At 41.5% G+C, this 11,322-nt stretch overlaps 1 protein-coding gene across 1 annotated transcript; it reads left to right on the top strand.

The window, feature by feature from the left end:
• The first annotated feature begins 2,362 nt into the window (after window positions 1-2,362).
• Window positions 2,363-3,427, top strand: LOC142452339 (trace amine-associated receptor 6-like). The gene has a single exon (XM_075553721.1). The coding sequence runs from the start codon at window positions 2,363-2,365 to the stop codon at window positions 3,425-3,427; it is 1,065 nt and encodes a 354-aa protein (XP_075409836.1).
• Window positions 3,428-11,322: the final 7,895 nt, after the last annotated feature.

Here is an 11,322-nt window from a genome sequence, read left to right as displayed (position 1 = left end):
ATGTTTTTCCAGGGCTGTTAGATTAGCTAAGGGGCTTTTAGGACTTCTTTAAAAAAAAAAAAAAAACAACATTCTTTAATAAACTCACTCTTTCTGTTCAAACCTTTTTCTGAGTCTTTCTGAAATTTTGTCCCTCTCCTGCAATCCCTCTTGCAAGAGGGACAAGAACAGAGAGAGGAGAGGCTTGAACTCTGAGCCTGAGCCTGGTACCATTTTGCAGCTGCTTCAGGTTCTCCTCCTTTTCAACAAGCAAGCTTGTGTCATTTGCATATCAATGGTTGTTAATAAGCCTCCCCCTGGGTTTGATGCCACATTCTTCTTCATATAATCCATTTCTCTGGGGATTTTATCAGAATACTGATTGACTAAGTATAGTGAGAGGATATAGCCCTAACATACATCTTTTCTGGTTTTAAACCATGAAGTTGTTATTGTTCTGTTTGCACAACTCCTTCTTGATCCATGTACAAGTCCTCCTGAGCACAATGAAGTGTCTGAAACTCCCATTCTTCTCCAAGTTACCCATGGCTGTTATGATACATGCAGTTGAATGCCTTTGCATAGTCAATAAAACACAAGTAATCATATTTCTAGTATTCTCTGCTTAGAGCCGAGATCCAGTTGACATTACTAATGATATTACTTGTTCCACATTCTGCCTAGAGCCTGAACCTCTGGCAGCCTCTTGTCTATGTAGAGCCGCAATCATAGTTTGATGTTCTTCAGCAAGATTTTTCTGGCATGTGGAATGAGTGATATTCTATGGGTTGACCATTCTGTTTTGTCACCTTTCCTTGGAGTGGGTGGTAACATGAATCTCTTTGAGTCAGTTGGTCAAGGAGCTTTCTCTCAAATTTCCTGGAAAAGATTTATGGTGCTTATGGTTTCAGTGCATCTTGAACTTCTTCCAACTGTATACAGAAGTCAGTTTCAGCCATCGTGTTCTTATATTTTCACATCTCTCTCACATATTACATGGACACCTGAATAAATGGCATGGGGGCCACAGCTGACCTCCCCTGGCTAACACAAAGCAAAAGGAGAATCCACCGCCTCCTAATTTCTAAAAGGCAGGCATCAAATATGTCTCCCCCTTCCATCTTCCTTTACCTAATCTGACACTCACCGTTTCCCCCACAGGACTCCCCCTCCAAAGTAGGATGGAGATCTTGTGACAGTGACAACAGGAACTCTGAGACAAAACTCATCATTATGGAAATTTAGTGGGGAAATTAATAGGTTACCACAAGTTCGAATTAGTGACTGGCTTAAATATTTTATTTTTTACTAGAAGCCTAAGAAAATTTGACCAGAATTCATCTTTACTTAAACAACAACAACAAAACAAGAGAGAGCATCAGTAATGAGGAAGAATATTGTCCTTGGTCTGTGGCATCACCTGTCCTTGAGCAGCAGCCAAGTTCTCTCATTGGTTCTCAGTCATCTGGTGTCCTGGCTTTGCCATGTTAAAGTAAACTTCCATTCTCAGTACAGACATACTTTTGGGTTCATTATCTTTTATATGTATTCCTGCATACTATCAATAAAGATTTATTTATTACTATGCATATTTATCGATGTAGGACAGTGGCCCTTCATTTAAAAAATGTTGTTAGGGACATCAATATGATATTTCATGTGGAATTATTAAATGTAAGTTGTCATTTACACCTCATACTATTTACACCTTGTACAAGGGTGTTTATGACATGGGATTTGTTGTGTCCTGGGACTTTTGGTTATTAACTGAACCGCCTCGCATCCGGGGAAAGGAGGGGGCGGAGCAACGGGCTTAAAAGATAATAGACTATAACAAAGCCCATCACATCTTACTAACTCTCCACAGACCAATATGGGGATCAAGAGTAGCTAACAAAAGGAGTTTGATGAATTGAAAAGCAAGACTAGTTTTGTTGAAACACTGAATTTGTGACAGTTTTTCTTCTGTTAGGTTTCATTTTTCCCCCATTTACATTTGAAACACCAAATAAAACCTTCCACAGAGGAGTCCATTCTGACTCAGAGCAACCTCACAGGGCAGCACAGAACTACACCAGTGTGTTTCCAAGGCTGTAAATCTTTCTGGAAAACTGCAGATCTGTAAGCTTCAGACTGTAGAACTCTGTTTAGCATCCAAGGACGTTCTACTGTGGAAACCAGGTCTCCTTGAAGAAAAAGAATAAAAGTGATTATCATTACTTATAGCAAAGTTTATGAAACATTCAAGGAACTCAGGATTGTTCCTTAGGATAAGAAGTTAAAAATGAAATCGTGACATCTATTTCCAGAGATTTGAGGATGAAAATTTATTTTATGGGATCTCCTTTCTTCCAGTTTTTCCATGATCAACAAGAAGGACAGCATGTCTCTCCAGGTAAGCAACACCATCAGAAGCAGCAGTGAGTCCCCGCCTCCACCCATGCAGCTCTGCTATGAGAACATGAATGGATCTTGTGTCAAGTTTCCCTACTCACCGGGACCCCGTGTGCTTCTGTACATGGTGTTTGGCTTTGGGGCTGTGCTCGCAGTGTTTGGAAACCTGCTGGTGATCATTTCAGTCCAACATTTCAAGCAGCTGCATTCTCCAACCAATTTCCTCATTGCCTCCCTGGCCTGTGCTGACTTCTTGGTGGGTGTGACCGTGATGCCCTTCAGCATGGTCAGGTCCGTGGAGAGCTGCTGGTACTTTGGGGAGCAGTTTTGTACCTTCCATACATGCTGTGATGTGGCGTTTTGCTACTCTTCTCTCTTCCACTTGTGCTTCATCTCCATCGACAGGTACATCGCTGTCACTGACCCTCTGGTCTATCCGACCAAGTTCACTGTGTCTGTGTCAGGAATGTGCATCAGCAGCTCCTGGATCCTGCCCGTTGTGTACAGTGGTGCCCTGTTCTACACAGGAGCCAACGATGATGGGTTAGAGGAATTATCCCGTGACCTCTACTGCATTGGTCGTTGTCAACTTGTTTTAAATCAATATTGGGTTTTGATGGATTTTCTGTTATTTTTTATACCTACGCTAGTTATGATCACTCTCTACAGTAAGATTTTTCTTGTGGCGAGAAAACAGGCTCAAAAGGTTGAAGCCTCTGTTAGCAATTCAGAATCATCATCTGAAACTTACAAAGCCAGAGTGGCCAAGAGAGAGAGAAAAGCAGCTAAGACCCTGGGGGTCACAGTGGTAGCATTTTTTATTTCATGGCTGCCATGTATGATTGACTCATTTTTTGATGCTTTTTTGGGTATTATGACCCCTTCTTTTGTCTATGAAATATTAGTCTGGTTTGCTTACTATAACTCATCTCTAAATCCTTTGATATATGCTGCATTTTACCCTTGGTTTAGGAGAGCGATAAAACTCATTTTAACAGGTAAAGTATTAAAAGATAGTTCTTCCACCATCAATTTATTTTCCAAAGAAGGCTAAATATGTGATAAGAAATATTTGTGCATAAATTGTAGACATAAACTATAGTCTATGAACAGTATCTGTTACATTGGTGGAAGCAAATAAATCACTTATTTGTTCACAAAAGTATATGCTTTATCATTTCTGTTATTTGGTAGTGAGCATCATAAAGCATTTGCTACGATGGTGTTTGCTAAATAGTGTAAACAGGTTTTTACCTCTTTTCCTAAAATGGGTTTACAGTTTCCTCACAATTTGCCTCTTTCCGGCTGCCAGGTATTGTTTGTTCCTTCCGAGGCTCCTTTTCATGCCTAAACCTTCTGTCACTTTCAAAGGGTCCGGGTTTCATATTTCCTGTTACCATTTCAAACTCAATGTCTTTTTCTAGATTGGCCTGACTTTACCTCATTTCTCTGCAGCTTGTTTCTTGTGGCTTGTTCTCTCTGGAACTGCTAGACCTTCTCTGTATCATTTTTATCCGTCATTTTGGACTCAGTACAGTAATAAGATTTCATAGTGTTGGCAATAACCATGGACTGAGGGTGTAATTTTGGCAATGATTTTCTCACTGCACGAATTTTGTGTTGCTACCTGCCTACCATAGTGAAGGGCAATAGTGTATCCTTTAATTTGTGATTGTAAAGTTTTCTAAAAAATACCCAATGTTTGTACACTGTGGGTAATCAAAATAGCAAGGCACTCAAAGCTGTTGAAAAGAGTGACTTACTCAAGAAATAGCAATCAGATATGGAAATTTGGGGACCAAATATTATTGAGCATTTTGCTTTATTTTAGATATTAAAGAATCAGAAAAAAACTACCGGTTTTATAACTTTATTGGTGGAATCACATAGAAAATGCAGATAAATGTATGAAATCCAGTACCTAAAAAAATAAATATGTCCCAGTGTTTCCACTCCTAGGTGTCTACTCAAAGGCCTTGAAAGCAGAGTGTTAAATAAAGCTCTCTTCCCCACTGCAGCACTGTTCACAACAGCCAACAGGTAGAAGCAACCTCAATGTCCTCAGCAGATGAATGGACAAACAAAATGTGGTTCATATGTACGATGATACAACCTTCAACCAGTAGAAGAAATAAACTCTTGATACTTATTACAATATGGATAAAACTTGAAATCTTATGCTGTATGTACAAAATGAGTTAACAAGAGGGACTACAGTGTACAAAACAATTTTCATATAAAATCAAAGGAAAAATGACTAGAAAACAGATATTATTGTTGATCACCAAGGACACACTGAAGTGGGGCAAGGAGGGTTAACATTGAATGAGAAGTCCCATTGGTTAAGGTGAAGTGGCATGATGATTCCCGTCATAGTTATCAAAAAGAGAATGTAGGGTGAGTGGAGAGTGTAGGGTGAGTGGGTTGGAAAGGGGGAACTGATTACAGGGATCCACATGTGACCTCCTCCCTGGGAGAGGGACGGCAGAGAAGGGGGGGAGGGAGACCCCAGATAGAGCAAGATATGACAAAATAACAATGTATAAATTACAAAGGGCACATGAGGGAGGGGAGAGTGGGGAGGGAGGGGAAAAAAAAAGAGGACCTGATGCAAAGGGCTTAAGTGGAGAGCAAATGCTTTGAGAATGATTGGGGAGGGGAATGTATGGATGTGCTTTATACAATTGATGTTTGTATATGTATGGATTGTGGTAAGAGTTGTATGAGTCCCTAATAAAATGTAAAAGAAGAAAAGGGAAAAAAATGATTAGGGCAAAGACTGTACAGATGTGCTTCATACAATTGATGTATGTATATGCATGGACTGTGATAAGAGTTGTATGAGCCCCTAATAAAACGTTTTTTAAAAAAAGTGAATGCCTGGCTAAAGTGGTGTTATGCATATCTGTTGACAAAAAATCAAAAGTAGTTGCAGTGTAAAGTATTCAAAATTGACCCATTTAACAATTCTTAGACATTCTAAGGAAAATGAGTTTCACATAAATTGGAGTGTAGAGTATAGAAGGATATAATTCATACTGTAACAGGATAGTTATCAATAATGTTAGGTACATTCTGCCTTCATGAACAGCAGGTTTTGCAGCTAAAATATTTTGGGGGTCACAAAAGTGACCGCATCTCAACTATAATTTAACAAGAACATTTATTAAGTCTTAAAAGAGACAAGCACCACTCAAAGGTAGAGACACACCATGCAGATGAGGGAGACCACCAACAGGAAGTTGAAGTGGCATCTAGGTTTCATTGACATGCCAAGCTTTAAAAGGGGAGTCAGCGGGTAAAGGAAATGCACAAAAGCATGACTTAAGGCCGGGCAATACAGCAGTTACAGGTGGGACTATAGAAGCAATAATAGGACCAAAATTGGGACACATACATTGTTAGATAGAAGGTTTTACAAGATTGGTCCAGGGTCTTATGAACATGCCAAGTAAGGACCACAGTGATGGGGCATTATTTATGATTATGGGATCCCCTGTACTGTCCCCGAATAGTGACTGCCATCAAGAATGCACCTCAGGTAGCATCCAAGAGAGAGACTGTCCCTCCCTGGGCTGGCTGGAAAGGGGTGGAGACAGTCCAGTGACCCAGGCATTCTGCCAGAGGCCAAGATGACCTAGATCCCCTTGAATGATTAGAGAGCATTCATTGGAGGCTAACTTTACATGGGGACTCTCTACATGCATTTGGGGCTATCACTGCCAATCATTCCCATTTGGAAACCAGCGTGCTCAACACTTAACCTCTAATACAGTGGTCAAAAGAATCTCTGAAAGCTGGGGAGGGGGAGGCGTATGGGGTGTTATTTGCATAGCATTTATATTGTAGGGATTACAAGAAATCTAGGATGATTTATAGCACCAAGGGAGAATGTGAATAGTCATATGTAAACACTACTCTATTTCTTATAAAGGATGTGAACATAGTGCATTTTGGTATCTGACAGACTTTTGCATCCAATCCCTTTCACACTTCCAGGGATATTGAGGGAAGGATGTACAGAGAAAAAACACATTTGACAGATTTCTTTAAAGCTGCAGACCAGGTGTCACTCGGTGTGCTGCTTTGTCCTTGTAACCGCATCTGAAACAGCACCTGCAATCTAAACCACCACCTTGTTGGCTAGTGAGAGACTGGCAAGGGGAGAAGAGGTGATATTGGAAGGAAACTGCGGGAAGCTTAACTCAAAGTGAGGCAGATCCACGTTTCTGCACAGACCCTCCAACATAAAGGAGGTGTGAGGTAGATGGAAACACATTGCCTTATTCCTGGAGGCAACCTGGACAGATTGTGGATCATGAAATGACGGGGGTGGGCATGCCTGAAGGTGGGAAGAAAGATAGCATGTTCTGACAACCCCCACAGTGACTGAATAGACTTGATTTTGACATCTGACATAAGAGCACAGCATAGTGTTGGGTGCTGACATGCCACAATAAAAGAGATGTACCCTAGAAAACCCGCCAATAGCAGAAGGTCTGCCAGAAAGCCAGCCCAGGAGGGCGGTCTGCCTTTCGGTTGAACATAAGGCCACGCTTGCTATTTGGCCAGGCCTTTCAGACCAGCTGAGGCTCTTTGGTCTTCTTTTCTAAGTATCCCCATTCAATACACTCACTCCTTCTGTCCATCCTTCTCTCTGACTCTGGTCTGAACTTTGCCCCTCGCCTGGGGTCTTTCTTGGTAGCCGGACAAACACTTAGGACTAGACAGCTTAAAATCTGTGACCCTCCTCATGGTCACAATCTGAATGACATCATGGTAATCCACTAGAAATCTCTAGATTTATTTGCCGTCCTCAGCGATCACAGAAAGTTTATGGTGACTCTATAGAAATCAGTCCTCCCTCCAGCATCTCTGTAGCCTGGGTGGTTGCACTTATAGAACTTTGGGTTACTCTTTGGAAAGGAGATGTTTGCAAGGAGAGTAACTCGTGGCTTCCACTTGGCTTTTCCTTTGCAATAGCTATCACCTCCTGGGTCAGCTAGAACAGGCAGAGTTCTCACAGCAGCTACGTGTGTCTATGTTACTTTGTCCTAAATTGGGTCAAAGGGTGCTTTCAGTCACTCCACGGTGAGACGGACTTGAGGTACAACTTGTGTTAGTCTGGGTAAACTAGGGAAACAAGTCTACAGAAATGCATATATATAAGAGAGAGTTTTATATAGAGAGTAAGTGCACATTAAAAAAACACCCCAATCCAGTGCTGTCCAAGACCGTAAGTCCACCATTAGCCTTTCACAGGTACATTGCTGTTCCCGATCATATGGTCTCTACTACCAAGTTCACAGTGTCTGTCTCCAAAATGTGCATCAGCCTCTCCTGCATAGTCCCTGTTGTGTACAGTGATGACCTGTTCTACACATGAGTCACAATGATGAACTGGAAGAATTATGTGATGCCATCAACTGCATATGTGGTTGTACCACAGTTGTAAATTGAGAACGGGATTTTTCATAGATTTTGTTTGTTTGTTTTCTTTATATCTATACTTGTTATGATAATTCTTTACAGGAAGGTTCTCCTGGTGGCTAAAAACAGGATCAAAAGATTACAGCTACTGTTATCAAATTTGAATCATCATCTGAAACCTGCAATGCCTGAGTGGCCATGAGAGAGAAAAGCAACTAAGACCCTGAGGTGACAGTGGTAGCATTTTCATTTCATATCTACCATATATAATTGATGCATTTCTTGGCTCTTTTTTGGTTTTCCTGACCCCTTCTTCTTTTTCTGAGTAACTTTATTGGAAGCTCTTATAATAATCCGTGTGTGGATTTGGGTATCCTAAGTGGTCCTGCAACAAATCCCCTTTACACATTTTTTTTTGTTTTGAGGATATTGAGGGATGACAAGCTAGAGGGAGAAAAAATTGCCAGAATAGAAACTGCATTCCAGTTGCACATTAATGTGGAATTTTCCTCTTACAACCTCATCTGAAACTGTGGGTGCAATTGAAGTCACCACCTGATTACATTTATGAAAATCTATTGCTATTCTCCAAGGTCCCTCTGTCTTCCTCATAGCTCAAATGGACAAATTCAATGAGGACTTCATAGAAATCAAATCTCCACTCCAGCATCTCTCAAACCCTTAATAGTTGCATTCACTATGAAATTAATAGTTTATTAGTGTGTTAGTCTGGGTACTTTAGGCAAAAAATTTCACAGAAACTCATATGTATAAGAGAGAGTTTTATATTAAGGTTAAGGACACATGCTGCCCAAGCCCACAAGTCCAACATTAACCCATATGTCTGACACCAATCCACAAAGTTCTCCTCCATCTCACAAAACACACGCAATGATGCCGACTGCAGGAGGAATGCTGAATCAATGAATGTGTAAGCATCTCAGTGCTGGCAGGGGTCTCCACACGGCTGCTCCAGCACCCAGGGTTGCATTGAAGTAGGTCCATGCGGCTTCTCCTGGGGGTTTTCTTGGAGGAAGTGAACTTGGCAGCTGAAGCAGGGAACTGGCTAAGGTAGCTGCACCCTGTTCCAAAAATCACAAAGCAAGAGATCTGGGAAATAGAAAGGCGAGGTTCACCGAGCCATTTATCCCTCTACCCTTCAGTAAACCCCGCATATGTTTATCGGGCAGGTTGACACAATAAACTAACTACTTCAATTGACCCCTTGCCAACTTGGCACATGTTCATCATTTTTTAGTCTCACAATGACAATTAAGTAACACCTATACCTTATTCCTATAATCTTGTGAATATGTTCCCCCACCTATGAAAGTTTGTAAGTCATCCACTTCATACTTTTATCCCCCCAATTTTGAGTGTCCACTTTATACACTGCCCACTTACATCAACCCAGTGTTCTGAGGAGACAATCAAATTTTCCGACATGAAGAATCTTCATTCCAGTTGGAACCTTGTGAAGTCTGAATCCATAAGTAGAGTCAAATCTAGACAGGCCATTGATAAAATCAGCAACAATATGTACCAGTTCACAGGGTCAAAAATCTCCTGCTGGTTGGGGTCTGGTCAACTCAATGTGGGCTGCCTCACTCAGCCTCCACAGGATGCCCATTGACTGCCTTGCCTTTAGAACTTGGGCTCTCAAAAATACTCAACAAACCTAGCTCCCTCATGCTAGGTCATGAAATTTAGACCAGTCAACCTGCTCTCATCTTCTCCTCTTAAAGATCAAATTTTATTGGCTGAATGCAAGTGGGCTTATAAACATTCTATTTTCATACTTCCCATATTTTTTCCAGAGACAACTGAGTGAACAATGTGACTTTATCTGACCTCTGGCTATACAAATAAGAAAAACTACCATAAGGGAGAGGTAAAACAAACATCTACTCTCCATCTTATGATTTGTTTCTCCAGTACCCCACTCCTGGTACCATAATGTGATAGTCTGGGTACATTAAAGGAACAAATCCACAAAATCTCATATGTATAAGAGAGAGTTTATATAAATGGTAAGAGCACACCAAGAAAACATCACAACCCTGTGCTGCACAAGCCCCAAAGCCCAACATTAACTCATATGTCTGACACCAATCAACAAAGTCCTCCTCCATCTCACAAAATACACACTATGATGCTAACTTCAGGAGGAAAGCTGAATCCATGAGTGTGTAAGCATCTCAGTGCTGGCAGGGTCTCCACATGGCTGCTCCAACACGCATGGCTGCATCAGGGCAGGTCAATGTGGCTTCTCCTTGGGGATGTCTTGCAGGAAGTGAGCCTTGCGAGCTGAAGTAGGGAACTGGCTAAGGAAGCTGCACCCTTGTCCGACCATCACAAAGCACAAGACCTGAGAACTAGAAAGGTGAGGCTCACTGAGCCATTTATTCCTACACCTTCAATTAACCTCACATGTGTTTACGGGCCAGGTTGCCACAATAAAGTTTGTACCTCAATTAGTTTTGTAAGTAGAGGCAGTTCGAGGGGTTTCCACTTGGATTTTACAACCACAATAGCTTTCATTCCCTAGGTCAGTAAGAAAATGCTGTAGTTCTACCAGTTGGTAATTGTGTCTATTCCATTATGAAACCCTTCACTGGGGAAATAACAATTGGGTGGTTGGAGTCACTGTGAGGTGAAACTGTGCTAAAACTCGATTTATCATAGAATAGTCAAAACCACTGAACCATAGAAGCCTTTTGGGCTCCTGGATATAATGTCACTTTAACATGAGTGTCCAGTATTTGCCAACCCATCAGAATAATGCCACGGCTCCAAAGTTTGTTCCTATGATAAATGTCCACATGTCACATAATGAAAAAATAAAAGAAGTGTTGGCCATGACCCAGTGCCCTTCCCCCTTACTCAAGCTGTTTTACCTGGAGCAATTCTAGGAAGTAACTCAGGGACCATAATAAGGTTTTGTTTTGTTTTGTTTTTTTTAATTTTAACAATTTATTGGGGCTCATACAATTCTTTTCACAGTTCATGCACATACATACATCAATTGTATAAAGCACATCTGTACAGTCTTTGCCCTAATCATTTTTTTCCCTTTTCTTCTTTTACATTTTATTAGGGACTCCAACAACTCTTACCACAATCCATACATATACATACATCAATTGTATAAAGCACATCCATACATTCCCTGCCCCAATCATTCTCAAGGCATTTGCTCTCCACTTAAGCCCCTTGCATCAGGTCCTCTTTTTTTTTCCCCCCCTCCCTCCCCATTCCCCCCTCCCTCATATGCCCTTGGTAATTTATACATCGTTGTTTTGTCATATCTTGTCCTATCCGGAGTCTCCCTTCCCCCCTTCTCTGCTGTCCCTCTCCCAGGGAAGAGGTCACATGTGGATCCTTGTAATCAGTTCCCCCTTTCCAACCCACTCACCCTCCACTCTCCCAGCATCGTCCCCCACACCCCTGGTCCCGAAGGCATCATCCACTCTGGATTCCCTGTACCTCCAACCCTCATATGCACCAGTGTACAGCCTC

The sequence above is a fragment of the Tenrec ecaudatus genome, chromosome 7 (genome assembly GCF_050624435.1).
Source record: "Tenrec ecaudatus isolate mTenEca1 chromosome 7, mTenEca1.hap1, whole genome shotgun sequence".
NCBI lineage: Eukaryota > Metazoa > Chordata > Mammalia > Afrosoricida > Tenrecidae > Tenrec > Tenrec ecaudatus.
The sequence above is the reverse complement of the archived record's forward strand: the minus strand, read 5'-3'. Positions and strand labels throughout refer to the sequence as shown.

Excerpts from the sequence above, each read along its gene's own strand:
- LOC142452339 (XM_075553721.1), top strand. The coding sequence starts at position 2,363 with ATGTCTCTCCAGGTAAGCAACACCATCAGAAGCAGCAGTGAGTCCCCG.